At 39.2% G+C, this 23,594-nt stretch overlaps 1 protein-coding gene across 2 annotated transcripts in view; it reads right to left on the bottom strand.

Annotated features, from left to right (window-relative positions):
• Prkdc (protein kinase, DNA-activated, catalytic subunit) overlaps positions 1-23,594 on the bottom strand; it is a 165,153-nt gene that overhangs the window by 81,628 nt on the left and 59,931 nt on the right. For both annotated transcript variants that reach the window (XR_015737081.1, XM_048452450.3), the window contains exons 33-40: positions 23,343-23,551; positions 22,806-22,938; positions 22,194-22,352; positions 21,045-21,245; positions 18,434-18,619; positions 17,860-17,964; positions 16,665-16,832; positions 6,085-6,212 (exon numbers count right to left, since the gene is read on the bottom strand). Coding sequence is in view for 1 of the 2 variants with exons in the window: in XM_048452450.3 (XP_048308407.3) it covers positions 6,085-6,212; positions 16,665-16,832; positions 17,860-17,964; positions 18,434-18,619; positions 21,045-21,245; positions 22,194-22,352; positions 22,806-22,938; positions 23,343-23,551 (1,289 nt within the window). In the remaining variant the exon portion in view is untranslated. The remainder of the gene's footprint in view (positions 1-6,084; positions 6,213-16,664; positions 16,833-17,859; positions 17,965-18,433; positions 18,620-21,044; positions 21,246-22,193; positions 22,353-22,805; positions 22,939-23,342; positions 23,552-23,594) is intronic.

Genomic DNA, 23,594 nt, shown 5'->3' with positions numbered 1-23,594 from the left:
TCTAGTTTTTGTTAAAAAAGAAGCATACCTAATTGCTGCTAATTACCACACATATAAAATGAGCTTTCCTCCTAAAAGTATCTCTAAGTCAGAGTGTCTTACTACAAAAGGAAAAGAAACTAGAACAAGGTACTATCTTTGAAAGTATATTTTATATACTGTAGGATAAAGTAAACTATGATCGTGTTACTGAAAACATTGTAATGAGAAGCAAGAAAAGGAAATTTGCTGTGAGATGATGCCTGCTAGTCATGTCAGAGCTACACCCCCAAAACCTCACCACGGCCCCCAAACAGGAGCTGAATAAGGATGACAGCCATGGACACGCCGAAGTGTCCTGAAGCCTGCATGAAGAACTACGGTCAACTGAGGAGCGCTGAGAGCGGGAGAAATGGTCTTCCCCAGGGAAGAGAGCAGCAATGGGTTATCACCCGCCAAATGGTCAGCCCTGACAACACACATGCAAGTAACACCGTACAGACTGTGCAGGCTATGTTTAGGAGCAGATAGGTATATCATGTATGCATGTACTAACACTTAAGGAGAAAAGAGACCATGAATTTGAAAGAGAACAAGGAGGGGTATAACGCAGGGTTTGGAAAGAAGAAAAGGAAGGGAGAAATGTTGCAATTATGTTGTAATCTCAAAACCATAAATAGGTTAAAACATGAAATTATTAAAAAAAGAGAGAATGAAAGAAAAGCAGCCAGGTCTGGTGGCGCACGCCTTGGATCCCAGGAGGCAGAGGTAGGTAGATCTCTGTGACTTAGAGGCCAGCCTGGGTTCAGGACAGTCAGGGCTGTTACACAGAGAAACTTTGTCTCTAAATAAATAAATAAATAAATAAATAGCAAAACAACAACAAAAAAAGAAAAGCAGTAAGAGACATTTTAAGGAAAGAAGAGAAAAAATATTGCTTTAAATCTATAATGTTAGAATAAAGGAGAACTAAAAAGGACAGAAAAAGAGTAAGAAAAGAAGTATAAATATAATTAAGGGGGAAAATAAGAGAGTTAGTAGTAAAAACTGATCTGTCTTTTAACTCATTTTCTTGCTTCTCTATAATGTCCAGCACCTTCATGGTTATGCTGAATCTGAGCAGAGAAGAGAGAAATTTTTGTCTCATTCCCAACCTCGGGAGGAAGACATCCCATCCAGGCTTTTAGATTAAGTATCTGTCCCCTTAGGGGATTACACAGATGACTTTGCCAGAAATGAGTATTAGATTGAGTATCAGATTTTATCAAATTGTTCTGTCAAGCCATTTACAATGGTTCAGTGAATAAGGTGCTCGCTGTTGGGCCTTACAACCTCATCTGATTCTTGAAATACACATGGTGGGGAGGGAACCGACTCAGTAGGTCAGTGTTTTATATGGTCTAGAGAATAATCTATGATATTCTCAGTTTTAGTTTTGAATTAGTTTATTATATATACAGTGTGATATATTCGATATATTTGGTAATGTTCAATATTGAGGCTTCCTGGGTCTGGGATTTGTTTGTGGTAAAATGTTTGATTCATGTAAGAAAGTTTTAGATTACAAAATGATCTTTGTGTTCTAAGTCATTAGAACATACGAGCTCCCCTTTAAGTCCTGCTTCTGCTTCATCTCACACACTTGGTATACAGTATTTTTATTTGACTCAGATGGAAATACATCTGATCTTTCTTATCATTCTTGTTTGTCCCAAGGATTTTTAGAAATGTGGAATTAATTAGTTAGCTGCTGAGAAATATTTTCAGATGTGCCAAATTTCCTTCTATTGTTGATTTCTGATTTAATAGCATTGTGGCCAAAGAATATACTTTATATGTTTTAATTCTTTAAATTTACTAAGAATTATTTGTGTGTGGTTGGCAAAATGGCTCAGTGGGCAGAGATACCTGTCTCTGAGCCTGAGACCTGAGCTCCGTCCCTGTGACCCACATGATGGAAGGAGACTCGTAAGAGCTGTCTCCTGACCTCCACCTATACGAATAAAAGTAAATTAAAATGTCATTTAAAAAAAAATTTAAAAAGGGAGAGAACTGTTTGTTTGTGGCCTATCACGTGATCTATTTTAAAGAATGTTACCCACGTGCTCAAAACGATTTGTGCTCTGCTACTGCGACAATGTTATAGGTTGGCTAATTATGATTTTTTAAAAAGGTGTCAGTAAAAATGAATAATTTATCATTTCATGCTACATCATAGATGGAGCTCAAAAAAACATTATGCCAATTCAGAAACTCAGAAGTGACAACGGCATGTATAACACCTTTAATCTCAGCATTTGGGAGGCAGAAGGAGATGGATCTCTAGCAGTTTGAAACTAGTCTGATTGACAGTGAGCTCCCAGCCTGGGCTGCCACACAGTGAGACTCTGACAAACAGAACTAAATGGGGGAGGGAGGAGGAATGGGAAGATCCATTTATGAAAAAATGTTTAGAAAAAATAAGTTTAAAAAAAAACAAGCAAATTTGTCGCTTCCTGAGCTAAGGTTCAGGATGGGTTCTTTAACGATTCTACTAAGTTAAGTCCCCAAAAATTATCACTGAATAGTATTCTTAAATGTACGTGGTGAAGTCAGGCGTGGTGGCACATGCCTTTAATCCCAGCACTCAGGAGGCAGAAGCAGGTGGCTCTCCAAGTTCTAGGCCAGTCTGGTTTACAGAGCAAGTTCCAGGACAGACAGGGCTACACACAGAAACCTTGTCTTAAAAAACAAAAAGAAAATTTTGTAAAATGGGAATGGGAATTGCCCACATACATGAATATATTTGAATATCTGGCTCCCAGTTGATGGATTGTTTAGGAAAGATAAGGAATTGTGGCCCTGTGGAGAAGGTGTAGGGGTGCTGGGATTGAGGTTTCAAAAGCCCACACCAGGCACAGTCTCACTTGTCTGTCTGTCTCCTGACTGCAGATCAGGATGGAAGCTATCAGCTACTGCTCCAGCACTACGCCTGCCTTCCTGCCACCCCCCCCACCACAATGGTCATGGACTAACTCCGAATCTGTATTTAATAAGCCCCCAATTAAATACTTTCTTCTATAAGCAGTGTTTGTCATGGTGTCTCTGCACAGCAGAACAGTAACTAAGACAACGGCGGAAACAATGGTATACAAAATGTAACATGGTTCCAGGACAAATAGTGGGATTCAGTTCTTTAACTCAGGTTACAACTTGGTGACAGGTTCCGTTACCTGATGATCCAATCTTCCAAGTTCTAAGATGTAACTCTTAATTTAAAAGGATATTTACAAATTCATTGTATCTAAATGCTAAGTAAAATTTTATCATTATACTTAGATAAATAGTCATAACATTACTTTAAAAATCAGCAATCAACATGTAGCTCTCTGATCTCATCAGAGCTTCTCTGTGCAGTGGATGGCAGAGGAAGAAACTCACAAGTGGTCAAATGCAGACAAGTACCCGAGAAGTGGCTCAGTCATAAATGGGACATCTATATCACCCCCATCCTCAAGGCTCAGGACCATCTTGGAAAGGGAGGCAGAAAGATGTCAGAGACAGAGGTGGGGAAGGACTGGATGAAATCAGTGTTTCTGACTGCTGTACTCCAGAACTCAGCAGCTGCGGTTGCTTAGACAAGCTCTGACCAAGCCTTCTAGCACGGCATGGAAAGAGTGTTGCACAAGCTCTAACTGATCTTAATAATAAAAACCTGGAGTCAGATATTGGGGTAAATGCTGAAAGATCAGACAAAGGAGCGAGCCAGACCCAACTCTTACCTTGCTAACTCCTCTCTCTACCCAACCATATCACTTCCTTTCTGTCTGTACAGACCTCCAGGCCTCTATGATTAACTAGTGGGTAGCTCCAGCCTCTGATTGTCAGGAAAGCTTTATTTGTTAGAGTACAAATGAGATATCACCACAAAGGGGTTCATGAATTCCTACCCACTACCTAAGGAGCCATGTACAATTGATGACTTCTATAGGAGGAAGAGACAGTTAAGAGTGTGGCTCCTGGTGGGTAGATCGCACTTGAGCGTAAAAAAATCTCAATAGATGGGTTAATAAAAAGAGGGAGGGCACACTGCTAGGTTGGGGGATGGGTCTGTGTGGTGAATCCAGGAGGAGTTAGTGAAAAAAGCTGGGGGTGGGGAACATATTCAACATACAAAGACTTAATACTACTATTTCTTAAAAAAATCCAGGTACATGTACCTTATTTTCTACATTGTATTGCTCCAGAACACATTCATTCATTCATTCATTCATTCATTTGTTTTTCCATTTTCTTATCCCATCCATTCATCCATTCATTTGTTTTTTTCGGGACAGAGTTTCTCTCTATAGTCCTGAAACTTTTTGTAGAACAGGCTGGCCTAGAATTCACAGATCCACCTACCTCTGCCTCCCAAGTACTGGAATTAAAGGCATGCAACACCATCATCTGGTCCAAAATACATTTTTAAAAAGTCAAATATTTCATATTGCTCAGGTAGCACAGGATGACCTTGAACTTCCGATTCCGATCTTTCAAGCCCTTCGGTATATTAGTTAATGAGACTGTCTAGTCATGAAAGCATATATTTTTTTTAATCCTGAGACAGGATTTCTCTGTGAAACAGCTCTACCTGTCCTGGAACTAGCTTTGTCTCGAACTCGGAGACCCACTTGCCTCTGCCTCCCGAGTACTGATTAAAGGCATGTGCCTCCACCATCTGGTGAAGGCACATTCCTTATGACTGTGTAATTCTACCTACTAAATTACAGAGTGATAGCCAGGACAGGCTCCAAAGTTACATGGAGAAACCCTGACTTGAAAAACCAAAATAAATAAATAAATAAAAATAAAATAAAGGTAGCGTGCAACTTCTAACGAAATCAATGATTCAGAGCATCATAAATGGATACTAAACCCACCAGGAACATGGCGGTGAACCTACAAATAACCACAACTAGCATACTCCAGGTGTTCCTAAATCTCGTGAAGCAGTCCTGCCAAAATCCGAACCTGAATCTAACTCAGCTTCTAACTGAGTTTTGCTCCTATTCATGTCTGTGTGAGGGTGTCAGATCCCCTGGAACTGGAGTTACAAACAGCTATGAGCTACCACGTGGGTATTGGGAATTGAACCTGGGTCCTCTGGAAGAGCAGTCAGTGTTCTTAACCACTGAGCCATCTCTCCAGCCCTCATTGAGCTTTTCTTTAGACTTCATTTTCCATATGCAGGAAAGACAAGAGCTGAGTGAGCAGTTAAGTAAAAAGAAGAGGGACAGATCAGGTAACTCCAGACAAAGACACTGCAGAAGTGTCCAGGCTCCTTTAACCCTGGAGACTGCTGCCTAGACAAAAGCTCAACTACAGTGTGAATGTGACATTTCTAAGAATTTTGTTGAGCTGATAATGTTACCCACAAAAAGGATGACTTCGGAAATGCAGTAGGACTTGAGGTAAAATGAACAGGCCAGGGATCTGAGTTTAAACACAGCAGCAGGATTATGAGATGGACCAGCAGGTAAGGCTCTTACCAAAGCCTGCAACCCAAGTTTGACCACCAGGACCCATATGGTAGAAGGAAAGAACTGATTTTTAAAGTGGTTGTATGAGCTCCACAGTGCATGGATGCAAATATACATGCATGCTGACTTAAAACACAGCAATAAGAAAAAAGACAGTGTGGTGGAATGAAGCTGGGAAAACGATGCTCTCTACCAGGAGCCTATTTTGTTCTGTAGTATGAAACAGGTTTGAATTTTTTTCGTAAGAAAGTCTGTTATGGAGAAAAAATTTTTAAAAAAGTCACAGTGGGGCTGAAGAGATGGCTCAGAGGTTAAGAGCACTGACTGCTCTTCCAGAGGTCCTGAGTTCAATTCCCAGTAACCACATGGTGGCTCACAGCCATCTATAATGAGATCTGGTGCCCTCTTCTGGCCTGCAGCAGACATGCAGACAGAATACTGTAAACATAATTAATAAATAAATCTTAAAAAAAAGTCACAGTGAGCTATGAAAATCACTATCCCTCATGTACTTTTTGTTTGTTTTTAAACAAAGAAGGCAACACACCCACTTCAGAAACGGCGTGTATACAGCTCTGGGGAATCCCGGACTAAAATAACTTACCGCCTAGCAATCCTTTTGAAAGTGGTTTGAAATAATTCTTCCATAATATGTTGCTGTTCCCGACAAAGAATATCTGTCATCAACCGAAATAACATAGGACTCTGAGATAATTCCAATGCATCTAGAAACTAAAAATAGAACAACAAAAAGAATCCATTATCGGCATCATCAAAATGTTTGTAGCTCTGACTTTTGCAAGTTGCACACTACATAAACGCCTGTTGCCCAAGGTCAGAAGAGGGCATTTGATCCCATGGAACTGGAGAAATGAACTGCTGTGGGTAATGGGAATTAAAAGCAGGTCCTCACCAAGAGCAACGAGGGCTCTAAATTACAGAGCCATCTTTCCAGTTCTTTTTATTTTTCAGTTGTAAGAAGTAGCCTAATGTAGCCCAGGCTGGCCTCCAACTTACTATGTAGCTGAGACTGGCTATGAACACCTATTTCTCATGCTGGTACCTCTCAAGTTCTAGGATTACAGGAGTGTGTCACCATGTGCAGTCTAGTAATTTGAATTTTAAAAATAAAGAAAGGGGTAACAGTATGGTTTAGCAGGTAAAGATGCTGGTTGTCAGGCGGGACACCTTGCCTTCAATCTCTAGGACTCCCATTTTGGAAAAGAGAAAACTACATTAAGAAAGTTGTTCTCTGACTTTCTACAGACTCAACAAGGCACTCAGATGTGTGCAGGTGAGCTGACACACAGACACACACACACAACTATACACACACTCGCACACACACACTACACTCACATCCCCCCCATACACACATACTCACATGCAGACACATACAAATAAACACATGTAAAATCTTTTAATTGGAAAGATACAATTTCAAATATAGTCTTCAAATGTTACTATTTTTGTTATTCTCCATCCATTCTCTATCCCAATGTCTCTATATATTCAACATTTAGATTCTAAGAGATATCTTCAATTTTATCTTCAGAAACAGAGAATTATCACTTAAAATTTTCTTATAATGTCCAAAATATCCCACCTGTCCTATTTTATAAATAAAATATTTCTATTATCTTTACACCTGAAACTATTTTTGCAGTTTCTTTAGTCAGTGACTCTGTTCTCTTTAGGCCATTTTTTGTTTGTTTGTTTGTTTTTTTCTGTTGGCTTGCATCTATGGAGGAGGCAGAGTAGGAGACCTGGTTATGGAAGTCAGGACTCTTCCCCAAGCTAGGAGCACTGTATCAGTGAGATAACTATAGCTCTAGTAGCAGTTTGTTTTTTTAAGATGGATGATTTTCTGTTTAACTACCAGCCTGAATTCCTAGGCTGAAGGGATCCTCCTACATCACTCCCATGAAGAACATAACATGCCAGTGGAAAAATCATCCTGCCCCTAGCCTGCCTCCCTCTAAACTCTTTGACTTGAAAATCATTGCTCTATGACTTAGCATTAACAGACAAACAATGCTTCAAAACCCAACTCTTAACAATGGACAGGTCTGTCAGAAAAAAACTTAACAGAGAAATAAGGGAACTAAGGCTGGAGAGATGGCTCAGAGGTTAAGAGCACTGACTGCTCTTCCAGAGGTCCTGAGTTCAATTCCCAGCAACCACATGGTGGCTCACAACCATCTGTAATGAGATCTGGTGCCATCTTCTGGCCTGTGGCACATGCAGGCAGAACACTGTGTACATAATAAATATAAATTTAAAAAAAAGAAAGAAAGGAACTAACAAATGCTATGACTCAAATGAACTTAATAGACATCTATAGAACATTCCACCCTAACACAAAAGAATATACTTTCTTCTCAGCACCTCATGGAACCTTCACAAAAACTGACCATATAATTGATAACAAAGCAAACCTCAACAGATACAAAAAAAAATTTCAAATAACACCATGTATCTTATCAGATCATCATGGCTTAAAGTTAGAATTCAATAACACTAATTTCAGAAAGCCCACAAACACATGGAAATTGAACAATGTTCAACCGAATCGCCAATGGGTCAAGGAAGAAATAAGAAGGAAATCAAAGACTTCCTGAAATTCAATGAAAATGACCTCATAACATACCCAAACTTATGGGATACAAGAAAGCAGTGCTAAGAGAAAAGTTCATAGCACTAAATGACTACATAAAGAAGTTGGAGAGATCCCACACTAGTAACTTAACAGTACGCTGAAAGCTCTAGAAAAAAAAAAAAAGCACACAGGCACACTCACCCAGAAAGAGGAAATAATCAAATTGAGGGCTGAAATCAATATAATAGAAACAAAACAATACAAAGAATCAATGAGAAAAAGAGTTGGTTCTTCGAGAAAATCAACAAGATTGACAAACCGTTATCCAAACTAACCAAAAGACAGAGAGAGAATATCCAAATTAACAAAATCAGAAATGGAAAGGAGGACATAACAACCAACACTTAGAAAATCCAGGAAATCATCAGGTCGTACATCAAAAACCTGTACTGCACAAAATTGGAAATTTTAAAGGAAATGGACAATTTTTCTGAAAAAGTACCACATACCAAAATTAAATCAAGATCAGATAAACAAATTAAATAGACCTACAACCCCTAAGGAAATAGAAATAGTTATCACAGGTCTCCCAACCAAAAAAAAAAAAGCCCAGGGCCAGATGGTTTCCTGCAGAACTCTAAGTATTTAAAAGAAGCGCTAATGGTGGTGCTCCTCAGACTATTTCACAGAATAGAAGCAGAAGAAACATGGCCAAACTCTTTTTACGAGACTACAGTTATCCTGAAACCCAAACAACACACTTAAGAAAGAAAATTATGAACCAATCTTCCTTATGAACATGGATGCAAAACTACTCAACAGTAATACTGGCAAACTAAATCAGAAAACATATCAAAAACATCATCCACCATGATCAAGGAGGCTTCAGCCCAGAGATGCAGGGATGGTTCAACATATGAAAATTCATCAATGTAAGGTGTTTATCAACTGTAGGAGTCACTTACGTATGTTACCATATCATCTGAAAATAGTTAAAATTTGATTTCTTCCCTTCCAATTTGTATCCCCTTGATCACCATACAAACAAAATGGGGGAAAAATCACATGATCATCTCATTAAATGCTGAAAAACCCTTTGACAAAATCCAACACCCTAAATAATAAAGGTCATGGAGAGATCAGGGATACAAGGAACATTCCTAAACATAATGAAGGCAATATACAGCAAGTCAACAGCCAACATCAAACTAAATGAAGAGGAATTCAAAGCAGCTTCACTAACAAGGAACAAGACTCCTACAGTTGGTAAACACCTTCAGCAATGTAGCAGAATACAAGATTAACTCAGAAAATTCAGTAGGCCTCCTATATACAGATGACAAACAGGTTGAGAAAGAAATCAGAGAAATATCACCCTTCACAATAGCCACAAACAATATAAACTATCTTGGGGTAACTATCAAACAAGTGAAAGACCTGTATGACAAGAACTTTAAGTCTTAGCTGGGGTCATCCTCGTGGATTCCTGGGAATTTCTCTAGTGCCAGGTTTCTTACTAGTCCCATAAAGACCTCCTCAATAAAAATATCTCTTTCATTACTCTCATATCTGTCTTCCCTCCATCTCAACTATCCTGTTCCCTCAAGTTCTCCCCTCTCCGCCCCTTTTCACCTCCTCTTTCCTTTCCATTCTTCCTTTTGCCCCTACCTCCATGCTCCCAATTTTGACATGCAATCTTGTCTGTTTCCTCTTTCCAGGTACATCTATGTATGTTTTTCTTAGAATTCACCTTGTTACTTAGCTTCTCTAGGATCATGAACTATATAGGTTCAATATCATTTGCTTTACAGCTAATATCCAATTATGAGTGAATACATACCATGTTCACCTTTCTGGATCTGGATTACCTTACTCAGGATGGTTTTCTCTAGTTCCATCCATTTGATTGCAAATTTCAAGATGTCATTGTTTTTTTTACCGCTAAGGCCCTAAGCAATAGAAAAAAGGTTGCCCGAACTGGCCTTGCCATGTAATCAGATTGATGAATATCTTAAATGTCACCAGAGAACCTTATCCAGCAACTGATGGAAAATAAGGCAGAAGAGACCCACAGCAGAGCACAGGGCAGAGCTCCAAAGTCCATATGAAGAGGAGTGAGAACTTGAGCAAAGAGGTCAAGACCATGATGGGAACACCCACTAAAACAGTCTACCTGAGCTAATGGGAGCTCACCAACTCCCGCCAGACAGGGAAGGAACCAGCATAGGTCCAAACTAGTCCCTGTGAATATGGGTGAGTCGTATGGTTGAGGCAGACTGTGGGGCCACTGGCAGTGGCACCAGGATTTATCCCTACTGCTTGTACTGGCTTTTTGGGAACCTATTCTCTTTGGATGGATACCTTGCTCAGCCTATATATAGTAGGAAAGGCCTTAGACCTTCCCCAAAGCAATGTGCCTTACTCTCTCTGAGGAGTGGGTGGGGGTGGAGTGGAGTAGGGTGGGGTAGGTGGATGGGATGGGAGGAGGAGAGGGAGTGAAAACTGGGATTGGTATGTAAAATGGAAAAGGATAGTTTATTTCCTTTTTAAAAAAAATAACACAAATTATATATAAAAAAAGAACTTTTAAGTCTTGGAAGAATGAAGTTGAAGAGGATAACAGAAAATGGAAATATCTCCCATGCTCATGGATAGGCAGGATTAACGTAGTAAAAGTGGCAGTCTTACCAAAAGCAATCTACAGATTCAATGCAATACCCATCAAAATCATAGTACAATTCTTCACAGAACTCAAAAGAACAATACTAAATTTCATACAGAAAAACAAAAAACTCAGGATAGCAAAAGGAATCCTGTACAAGAAAGGAACATCTGGAGGCATCACCATTTCTAACTTCAAACTCAATTATAGAGCTATGCTGAAAGCAAAGACCTGTATTTTGTTATAGCCATCTTAGTTACAAATTAAGTAAGCTGTTCAGAAGCCTCTATAGGGCAAGTTCCGGGCCTAGGATATCCTTTATCTTCCTGTGAGTTAAGATCCCCTGAAGACCTGCAGATCCCAGGCACCAGACGTAATTAGTATCCCTCTTGTTAGTAAGTATTTACAGACTCTCAGCACTTCCTTATTTCTTCCTATCAGCTAGGGAAGTCTCCATTCCTGACATAAACTTGGCAGCTTGACCAGAATACAGACTTGCTGTCCATTTCTTGTGTCTCTTGCCCCTCCCTTCATTCCCCCTCCTCTAGGGTTCAGGATCTTCATTCATGTCCCCCTGGTCGGGACAGAGCTATAGTAATGATTGGTCTCAGCATGAAAACAGACAGGTGGACCAATAAAATCAATTCAAAGACCTTGATATTAACCCAATTTTTGACAAAGATGCTAAAAATAGAAAATGGAAAAAAAAAGACAGCATCTTCAACTGGTATAACTGGATGTCAAAATGTAGAAGAATGCAAATAGATCCATATCTATCACGATGCACAAAACTCAAGTCCAGTTGGATCAAAGACCTCAACATAAATCTAACCACACTGAACCTCGTGGAAGAGAAGGCGGGAAGTACACTTGAACATATGAGCACAGGAGATCACCTCCTTAATAATAGTTGCACAGAAACTGAGAGCAACAATTAATAAATGGAATGTCTTGGAACTGAGAAGCTTTGGTAAAGCAAAGGGCACTTTCAATAAGCATAAACGGCAGCCTACAGAATGGGAAAGATCTTCACCAACCTCACATCTGACAGAAGACTGATCTCCAAAATATATAAAGAGCTCAAGAAACTAGACATCAAACTACCAAACAATACAATTAAAAAAAATGGGGTACAGATCTAAACAGAGAATTCTCAAAAGAACCTTAAAAAGCTGAAAGACACTTAAGGAAATGCCTAACATCCTTAGTCATCAGAGAAATGCAAACCAAAACAACTCTGAGATACCATTTTACACTGAACGGAATCGCTAAAATCAAAAATACTGATGACAGTTATGCTCGAGAGGATGTGGAGTAAGGGGAACTTTCCTCCATTCCTAGTGGGAGTACAAACTTGGACAGCCTCTGTGGAAATCAGTATTGCGGTTTCTCAGAAAATTAGGAATCAATCTACTTCAGATTCACCAATACCACTATTGTACATACAGCCAAAGGATGCAAACTCATACCACAAGGATATCTGCTCATTTATGTTGATAGCAGCATTATTTGTAATAGTTGGAACCTAGAAACAACCTAGATGCCCCTCAAACAATGAATGGATAAAGAAAATGTGGTCTATTTACAAAATGAAGTACTACTCAGCAGTTAAAAAAATATTTAAAATTTGTATGCAAATGAATGGAACTAGAAAAAAACATTCTGAGTGAGGCAACTCACTCATAAGCAAATGTCAGACATAAAGGAAAGGATAACCAGCCTACAGTCCATAACCCCAGAGAAGCTAGGTATCAAAGAAGCCCCTAAGAGAGACATACGTGGGTCCCCTGGGAAGGGTTACTAAACAAGATCTCTTGAGTAAATTGGGAGTATGGCTGTGTGTGTGTGTGTGTGTGTGTGTGTGTGTGTGTGTGTGTGTGTGTGTGTTGAGGGTGGAAGCAGAGTGGGGAGGGGAGAATAGCAGGGGGAGGAGAACAGGAGAGATTTGGTGAGTTGGGGGAAGGACAGAGAAGGATAGCAAGGTAAGAGATATCTTGATAGAAAGATCCATTATAGGGTTAACAAGAAACCTGGCACTAGGGAATTTCCCAGGAATCCACAAGGATGATGTCAGCTAAGAATCTAAGCAATAGTGGAGAGGGAGTCTTAACTGGCCTTCCCCTGTAATCAGATTAAGGGCTATCTTAATTGACATCATAGAATCTTCATCCAGAAACTGATAAAAGCAGATCCAGAGATCTACAACTAACCACCAGGCCAAGTTCTGGGAATCCAGTTGAAGAAGAGAGCAAGGGAGGTCAAGATGATGAAGGGGAAATCTAAAACCTCCAGAGGCAGCTGAACCAAGCTCGTGGGAACTCATGAACTCTGGACTGACAGCTGTGGAGCTTCCATGGGACCAAACTGGGAAACAGTTGTGTAGCTTGGTCTATCTGAGGTGCCCCTGACAGTAGGACCAGGATCTATCCCTGGTGCATAAGCTAACTTGTGGAAGCCCATTATCTATGGTGGGATACCAGGGTCAGCCTTAACGCAGGGGAGAGGAGCTAGGTCCTCCCACAACTTAATGTGCCAGGCTTTGTTGACTCCCCTTTGGGAGGAGTGGGTCTTTTTCTCATCATTTTATGAGGAATTTGGAGAAATGCAAATGTAGACTAGATCCTATAATAACTTAAGAGAATTATTATTTAAGATATCAAAACAATACTGTACCTTATTCTAAAGGCATGCATACCAAACTATGAATAAATCATCAGGTGTTTGAAACTTCCCTAAACAAAGTTTCAACTAAAACAAAAAACCATAAAACCAGAAATAAGTACTTCCATAAATAAAGATGACAAAATCCTGGCTACTGATAAATACACGAAATAGCTGGCTAATTGAATGTTTATTTCATAATTCCTTCAACTCTATCTTAAGAAAAAAATATATTAAAAGGATAAAACAGAGGGTAGTCTATGTGGATGGATGCTGTTTGAAAATTGGCCTGTCTATAGGGTTGCCTAGTGTCCTTACAACATGGTGATCTGAGAACCATGGATGGACTCAAGAGGAAGCTGTAATGCCTTTATAGCCAGTTCTAGTCACCACATAGCTGCCCTTTCCCACCGTATTCTTTTTTTTTTTTTAGGTGAGCATGCCTAAGTCTAACTCTGACCCAATCAGAAGACAGCCATACAGAAGAACATCATGCAGGACAAGATGTACTTATCTGCCTATGTAACATGCTTACAAGCCACCCAGCGTGTGTGCGTGTGTGTGAATATGTGTGTGTGTGTGTGTGTGTGTGTGTGTGTGTGTGTATGTATATATGTTACAGTGTGTTTTTAATGGGGCTGGGGAGGGTGTCCTTATCCCTGTGTGTATGTTGTGTTCCTCCCTTGTTCTGTTTATAAAGGTCTTGAAAACAAAGACAAATTTAAATTTGTGCTATGTGGATTAATAGTCACTATTCTCTTTTTTCTCATCATTGTTAGAATCCATGAAATTCAATTGACTATACAAAAATCCCAAATTAAAATGATATTGCATTTTTGCCTACATGTGACAATTAGCATATCACTAGAATTAGAAACAACATGTGCAATTCCTGCCTTGCACCTTTGGGACAGGGGAATGTGCTCTGCTATCCTTTGTTGTATAGCAGTTTCCTCTGAGATAGAAACATTCTATACCAGAAAGCACTCATTAAGACAGGAAGTAGACAATCCAAAATAGCTTCAGGAAGTTCATGAAACTGATCAAATTCACTAGGCCCCCTCCTATCCCAAGAGTCTGTAGACAGTAAAGACTGATGGCAGTCATTCTCAGACAAGCCCAGCATCCTGGAAAAAGCAGAGACCAGCCTGACTTCCTAGAAAATAACATAGATCAGTGGAGCTGCCTGGAAGAGGTTTAGACCAACTTACCAACCTAGAAAGGACACTCTGCAACCTGTTAAGCTGCCTGCAGACTGTGCAGTGCACTCCAGGCTTCCAAATGACAAGAAACCCTGAATAGTCATTTTGAACAAAAACAACAATAAAAACAAAGCAGAAAATATTATTATCACCTGACTTCAAAACATACAACAAAGCTGTTGTAACCAAAACAAAATGGTACTAGTACAAAGAAATATAACAAATGGAACAGAACATAGATTCTAGAAACAAACTCCCAAATTCACAGCCAAATGATTTTCAATAATGGTGCTACAAACTCAGAGAAGGTATTCTTTTCAACAAAAGGTGCTGGAGAAATTAGATATTTACAAACTGAAGAATGAAACCAGTTTCTACCTCTCACCAATTAAAAATGTAAATTAAAATATGCTATCAGAGCCATAAATGTAAACCCTAAAAATCACAACAAAACTATAAGCAAAAATGCCTCTGGACACTCAAACGGGCAACTTTTTGTTACAGTTTTATTAAATACCATAAAACCTACAGGAAACAAAAGCAAAAATAGGCAAGGAACACTGACTAGATCAAACTATAATGAAAATGTTCTGGGGCTGGAGAGATGGCTCATTGGTTAAGAGCATTGCCTGCTCTTCCAAAGGTCCTGAGTTCAATTCCCAGCAACCACATGGTGGCTCACAATCATCTGTAATGACGTCTGGTGCCCTCTTCTGGCCTGCAGGCATACATACAGACAGAATATTGTATACATAATAAGTAAATGAATATTTTTTTAAAAAAGAAAATGTTCAACATATCCAAAATACATCTGAAAGTTCACAAACTCAACAGCAAACAAATAAACTAAAACTGGGCAACCAATTTAAACAGGTATTTTCTAAAAGAAGACACACAAATGGATGAGCACATGAAAAACTGCATAATATAAGCAATCATCAGAGATAACACAAACCAAAACCCACGCTGTTCACAACTGAAGGTACGGCTCTGGAGAAAAGCAAATACTTGCAAACTAGAGGTGGGAGTGTAAATTAGTACAGTCACTGCCTAGAGTCATCTGAGAGAAAATGCCCTATGTCATGGAGGATTGTCTTGATTGTTAAGTGATACAGGAGGGCCCATTTCACTGCAGGTGGCACTAGGCAGGGGGACCTGGGCTGTATAAGCAAGTAGCTGAACATGAATAACCAAGCCAGAGAGAGTCAGCAAGCACTGTTCCTCTATGGTTCTTGCCTTAAATTTCTACCTTGAATTCCCTCAATGACGAACAGTGACCAATAAGTACTTCTTTTATTTATCACAGTAACAGAAAAGAAAGTAGAACAACCATATAACCCAGCAATCCCACTACTAGGTTGTATACCTAAAGGAAACATATCTGTATAGACATGTGCATTTCTGTATTATTGCAGCATTATCCACAATACAGAAAGAAAATAGAAACAATCCACGTATTCATCAGCTAAGAGACGAATAACATTCACGCACATACACACTATATAACGCCATTAAGCCTGAGAGGGGCTTAATAAAACTGAAGATCATTAGGTTAAGTGAAATAATACAAGCACTAGAATACAAATGATTTCACTGATACAGGGAATCTAAAGAACTGAACTTACAAAAACAGAGTAGAGTGATGATTACCAGAGGCTGGAAACAATGGAAATATGGGGGGGATGTTTATCAATGGGCACTAAATCATTACATAGATACAAGAAGTTCTAGTGTGCTATTGCACAGGAAGATGAGGACAGACAACTGGGATAAACAGTATATATTTTAAACAGAAAAAGACAAGGAAAGATCTTGAAACTTTTCATTACTACAAAATGATAAATGTTTGAGGAGATAGATATGTTTAACCTGGTTTAAACATTCCATATTATACGCCTATATTTAAACATACATTACATGATATCCCATTAGTATGCACAATTTTTAATTTTTGTGTACTAGTTAGTATAAATTAAAGACAATTTAAGTCCTGCCAAAATACAACAAAAAGAAAAGGAAAAGTCAACCAATGTTTCATGGTTGACACTACTAAAACAAACCTTTTTCATGCAGTCCACGTAGTTATTGTACTTTAGGGAATCGGCGGGAAATTCATCAGACTTCATGGGGAAATTAGATACAATGAGCTTTTCCAGAATATGCTTAAGGTTTTCTAGCCTGTCTTCAGTCAGGCTGGTGAAGAACGGAAGGAGAATGAGAGCTTGGCCCTGTGAAGCAATGCAGACAAATGTAAGTCACACTACATTGTGAGTCTTGTGGCTCACAGATCTACAGAATAAACAAAATCACTACTTTCTAGAGACTGCAAACAGTGCACTACATGGATCCAACAAATGACTTCAGAATAAATTCTGGACGGCACCATGAACCAGCCTGAATGCAGCTATGGACCTGAGCTTCAGTTCTAGAGGTCAGAAGGCTCCCATGAGAGACTCTGAGGCTGGGAGACTGACAGCCTGCATGAGCGGGGAAGGAGTGGTGAACAGACACGGTCAAAACACATTGTGTCAATGTATGAAAGTGTCAACGAACAAATTTTAAAACCATTTTTAAAAACAAAGATTATATTAAAATTCTATGTAGACAGAATGACTTTCATAACATCTAGGAGAGTATATGTTTGCAAATTCCCCTCAGAACTTCATACTGAGCTTACGAGGAAGTAGGTATTGATCCTACCTCCTTTGAATAACAGGTAAATTCCAAAATTTTCACATTTGAAGGAGAAACTTCATGAGTCATATAGAACACACCAAAGAATCATCTACTTAAAAAATATGTGGTCATTCATGAAGACCACATTACAGGACTTTAAACTTAGCAACAATAAAATTACTTTCCTTGCTTCCCTATCACTGAAAGATTTCAATAGAAAGTAAGAATGAAAAAGTTTGAAATTGCTACAGGAAATCCAAAACACCAATTTCCATCTGATACATATAAACACAAATGCTAATGATGCATTTCAACTAGATGCAAATCAACTAATGCAGATCAACTAGACCAAAGCCAGAGTCTCTTTCATGAGGAAGAACCTATATTAGTCAAACAAATTTGTCCATACTTAGATGGTAGGTTCATGGGGGTTTATTATGCTAATCTCTTTAGTATTATAGGTTTTGAATTTTCCATAAAACCCCACAAATAAACCATCATAATAAATGTACAAAAATGTAAAGCTGTGAAAATAAAGAGAACATAATCTCAAAAGACCAATCTTTTAAAGTCATCTACCTTTAAGTGGAGACCCAACTTTGTATCAGCAAGTAGACTAGCATACGTTGTGAAGATCTCAGGAAATGAGCTGTGATTTGTATCAAAAGTTAAAGCTGAATCAATCTAAAGGGAGATAAAACACAAATTTCTGTATTATGCCTCAAAAACTTTTGACATATTTTCCCAATTTTTAAATTTCAGAACTCAAATTATTTTTCAACATTTCAACAATGTTGCTATAAAACATTTTATTATTTCCTGCTAAGACAAAGTCTGTGAAGACATAGTGACAAGAAAAAACATAAAGTAAGAAGCATAATGAACAATGGTATAAGAAAAAGAAAAGTAATTGGGAGATAGCTCTCCAAAATATATTTAATTTTCAAAAAACTGACTTTTTGAAGAAATATTCACTGTAGTATTTAAACATAAGTTACAGAATTCAAAATAATGACCATGGCATCCATGGTGGCACACATCTGTAATCTGCAATAAGGAAGCAGAGGTAGAAAGAAGGAAGACATAGGAAGACTATGTCTCAAAAAGAACAACATAACTAAGATGAACACATTTCAAGTTCTTTTCAAAATACCTGCAACATTTTTGCCAGTAAGGAAAGCACTGTCACTTTGCTTTCTGGAGCAGAATCTGTGGCCCACCATGAATCACACTTCCTCCAGTTTTGCATAATTGCAGCTGCAAGCTTCACTCCATGGTGTTTCTGAACAGCTCGGTCTTTGAAGCTCTGATCTAACATACCATTTAAAACAGTACTAACCTGAAAAAATTTGTAGATTGACAAAAAAAATTTTAATATTAATAGAAAAGCCCACACTTCCATGCCAAAGCTATTACAGGAAAATGAAAATGCTATATCTATAATAGAAGTTTAGTTATTTAACAATATGAGAACACTGTAACATAAACCTTCCCAAAGAAAGCAGAGGGTGACTCTACCGATGCCCTTGTGCCCACTCTGCTGTGTGTGGGGGGGGGGGAAAGGGGGCATTCTCCATGAAATTCCATTTGGAAGACGAAGTAAGTGCTCTTCTGTGAACATAATTTCTACCACTTGCATTTCTATTCTACCATCACCTTTGCAACAGAATAACATGATGAATTTGGTTAGATTATCATTCAATATTCCCATCATTCTGACATAAGCATTTTTTACTGATGCTTCATATAGTATACTATCAACATATTTCCCTTCTTATACATTCTGCTCTCGCTACAGCTAAACCTTGGCAGACTTCTTAGCTGTTTTCAGTGTGCCTATCCTTGTCATCAGACTCTCCCAAATCAAATAAATCACGCCATTCCATCTTTGCCAATCAGTAAAATACCTGTTTCAAGAGACACAGCACTGGCTGTGTTGTAGAAAGGTCAGGCCTAGATAACCAGTCTTCCTCTCCGCACAAGGCCGAATATAACACCTTAGTTTCTCAGCTTACTGCCTTCTTACTATCTACCTGGTTGCTTCCTGACAAGAGATGAACAAGGAAACAGAACCCTTTAGGACCTGGCTTTTCTAAACATGCGTATTCTACTGTCTCATATAAATGAGAATCTGGCTGCATTGGAACTCCAGTATCTTGGTCTTGATTGCATTATCCACAATTCTGTGAGAAAAAGATGTCATTCAATTTCTTGATTCTCTACACATAACTAGTTATCTCCTTGAGAATTTTCAGGTTTTTTTTTTTTTCATGGTGAACATTTGGAAAATATATGCTCCTTGTGGAATCATTCCCAAACCGGGAGTAGGGCACTCCACAGCCCGTTTACACATGAGAACTCCAGTCCACCACTGTTTCCGGGCCTATGCCCTGTCCACTCAATTCCAGGATCCTTCATCATTTTTCTTTTTCTTTCTTTCTTTTTTGAGATAGGGTATTAGCCCTGTCTGTCTTGGAACTTGCTGTGTAGACCTGACTGGCCTTGAACTCACAGAGACCTGCGCGCCTCTGCTTCCCGGGTGCTGGGGTTAAAGGCGTGCATCACTGCACCTCACTTTCATTTTGTTCCGGTTTTGTATTTTCACCCTAGTCTCCATGAATTCCTCAACTTTATTTTCCACATCTACCCTGTTTTTAAATTTCAGGTACCTATGTTTACTTCCAGAGTATTCTCCAATCTTCTTATTTAGTAGCAATTCTTATTTTATCATTCATCGTGTCTCTCCCCTGCTTGCTTCCTCTCAGCCCCACTCCTCAACCCCTCTGATACAGTCTTCTCACCCTCTTCTACTGTAGACAGGCTAAGGGTTTGAACTGACACGCCTGTCCTGCCTTGCAGTTTTCTCATTCTGCTGTTCTTTCTCTGCACCCATTAATACTGTTTTGATCTAATCTTCTTAATCTCATTCTGTCATTTCAGAGAGTTGTGTGGAAGGAATAGAGGCAGTAAATGCAACTTTTGCTGGCAATAGACAATGATGGTACATGTAACAGGTTAGATAAGCAGAAATTACAACTCTCCACAAATATTAACCTCAGTTTCTGACTACCTATAGGGCACATTGCCAGGCTCATTTCATAATCCTGTAAAATAGATGGCAGCATACACATTTAATCCCAGCACCTGAGAGAGAGAGACACAGGAAGAAGCAGGAGGATCTCTGCTAAGTGTGAAACCAACCTGGCCTACAAAGTGAGCTCCAGGTCAGCTGTCTCAAAATGAAATCATGAAAAACAAACAAAACCCCACAAAATCCCCTAAATTAAGCAAACAAAATACAAATATAATAAATATCACCCTCTAAAGAGTTACTGTGATGAGGCAAAGAGGGCTGTGGAAAGAACATGCAGGAAAATAGGGCAAGACCCTCAAGCCTGAGTGCTCTAAAAACAGGCTGGCAGTGAGGAGGACTAGCCTACAGGTGGTGTTGGAACAAACACTGCAGGGCATATGACTTATTTAAAAGCTCCAATATGACATTCTAGCAAAAGCCAGTATCCTACAGTATTGTATCTTACAGTGTTAGGCCAAGAGATTTAAGGGTTTGAGGGAATGGAAAAAAATAACCAATGTCTTATATACTATCTTGATAAAGATAGTTTTGTTCTGTGGATTATTTTTCCATACATTAGCAGATCTTTCAGCCTCCAGGAAGACATCTGGTTTTAAGAAAAACCATCAGAAACATAAAAACCATTTTGTGAACATTAGGTAAGAAAATATTTAAAGAAAAAGTTCCTTACCATTTTTGGATTATCTGTTGATGACTTCATGAGCTCTGATACAGCAACATCAAGATTTTTCAATAGCTCACTATTGATTACTTCTGAGAACAAACTATAGAAATATTCTCCGTGGGAGAAGCTGACATTTCTCTGTGAACTGCCCAAATACTGCATAGACAACAGTGCTGAATTCAGTAGCAAACTCACAAGATGCTCACACTATGGAAGAGAGAAGAACATACCAGTGAACCATCCCCAGAAAGACCGTGAGGCAGCAGGTACACATAAGTCTACAAGGAGCCTTCAAAAGAGTCTGGTATGTGAAGTCAGGACTTGTTTAAATAATACACATTTAATTTAACTTCTGCTTTCTAGGTTTCACTTTGTAAGAGGAATCTCCTACATTGATATTGTTTCCAACTTTCCAGAAAAATCTTGCAGCTTAAAGAATAGTCTAATAAGTTGTTTGGGAAAACTAAAGTATAAATGAGAACATCAATGAGACAAAGAAGAGGTTGTTGCAATGGGAAAAGTAATGAGGGAGGATGGAATGGGACAAACACAGAGAGCTGGTTGCAGATCTCAGCTACAGCAGTTTATCTGAGGCCAGCTCTGCTGAGTTCAGAGTCATGAGGACTTTGGCCATGGTGCCTTGGGTGCCTCAGGGATGCCCTCCACAGTCCCTTTAAGCATTCATTCCAAGAACCAATAAAGATAGGGAAAGAAGATTGTCATCACTGGTCAACTTTAGTGACAACATGTTCCTAGCCTAAAGTCCTTTTGGAAACAAAGATGGGCAGAAAACTTATATTTAAGAAGGTTATGTTTTTTATTTCCAAAATGTATTAAAGAAGAGAAAGTCAGTAAGTCAGCTTGGTGGTAGTGGCTCATGCCTTTAATTCCAGCACTTGTGAGGCAGAGGCAGTTGGAGCTCTGTGAATTCAAGGCCAACATGAATTCAACAAGAGCAAGTTCTAGGACGGCCAGAGAGAGCTACACAAAGAAATCCTGTCTCAAAACCTCCCACCGAAAAAAAGCCAGCAAGTCAATAATAATATGTGACCATCTAAGACTTTACTAACTAAATTTCATACTTTTTAGAGCCATACCACAAGTAACTTATATAAGTCACTCGATAGGAAGGGTGGGGTGTAGCTGAATTCCTACCAGTCCTCCGTAGGCAAAGGCTAACTCCAGGAGTCCATTGGCCAGGCTCATACAGCTGGGGTCCAATGACTGCACACACTGCCTTTCCTCTGCAGGTACAATGCCTTTATAAACCAAAGAGAGCAGCCTCATGCCAATGGGATGATCCAGTGCTGTAGACTAAAGGAAAAACTGACATCAATTGCCTGGTGAGAGAAGGTGTTCAACACAAACACACAATGTCATTTCTTCAGTTAAAAATATATGTGTGTGTGTGTTAGCTAACACTGATGACTATTTTCCAATGCTTAGGACAACTCCAACCCAGGTTTTGTTGTTTAAGCTACAGACTTCATTTACATCTTTCTGTGATATAGGACTACAGTAACTGGTTCTTAAAATGTTTTAAGTTACTACAATTTCAACGGTCCTTTATTCCTCTCATTCTATCTTTACTTTCATATTCACACTCTAGTCAGCACCTATATGTAAGTGTTCTATAATTTCGAGTTCAGTATATTCTGTATGGAAAATACTTTAAGCAAATATAAACATAAAAGTCAATATGTACTAGCATAATGAAATTACTATAATAAAGCAAAAGGTACATAAAAATAAATTAATTATGGTTACCTGAGATGGTGATATAACATGAGAGAAGCCAGCTTTGTGAAGCTGTTTACAGGCTGATAAGACAGACAGCAACTTGGTCCTTTCTTGGCGAGCATCAGAGTCACACAAGTTAATGGCACAGAGCTCTTCGACACTGGCCGTGAGAACAGAAAACCAGGTAAGAATACACTAAGGAATTGTGTGTGCTATCATAACTTTCCTAGTCACTTGGCCCTCAGACTCACTACCATGGTCCTGGAAAACACAGAGGTAACACCAGAGAAAGGCTCGCGAAACAGCAATGTAGTACATCTACTGTGCTCTCCCAGCCTACAGGCAGGAAAGGAATTAGTGAAGCTCATGACTTCCAAAAAGTGTATGAGATCATTTGTGTGTGCACACACAAGCGCACGCGCACACACATAAGCACACATAGGCACTGACAAGTCTCTTTCTTGAGGACACTGCAGTTGTGCACACGGCTGTCAGGAACACCGTGACATAAGGATAAGTGAGGACCTAACTCGCAGTAGCCGTGAGCACGGCCCGAGTGCCCACCTCTGCGCTGTCACTTTCTCCTTCAGGTGAGTCTCCAGCATGTCTCTGCATGGGGCCTTCTTCAGTGCCTTCAGCAGGTTCACACAAATGCTGGGAAGATGGTTCATAACCTGGACGTCGCCAACATTGAACCCTAAGCTCACGGGCTCACAAAGCATTTTCACTAAGACTTTCATTAGGTTTGTGTTACACAAGTCCTTCTCCAGGAGCTACAAAGATAGAAAAGACAGCTGGAATAAAGTGCTTCTTAGC

This window comes from Myodes glareolus, chromosome 2 (assembly GCF_982192425.1).
Source record: "Myodes glareolus chromosome 2, mMyoGla1.1, whole genome shotgun sequence".
Taxonomy (NCBI): domain Eukaryota; kingdom Metazoa; phylum Chordata; class Mammalia; order Rodentia; family Cricetidae; genus Myodes; species Myodes glareolus.
This window is presented reverse-complemented; position numbering and strand designations above follow the sequence as displayed.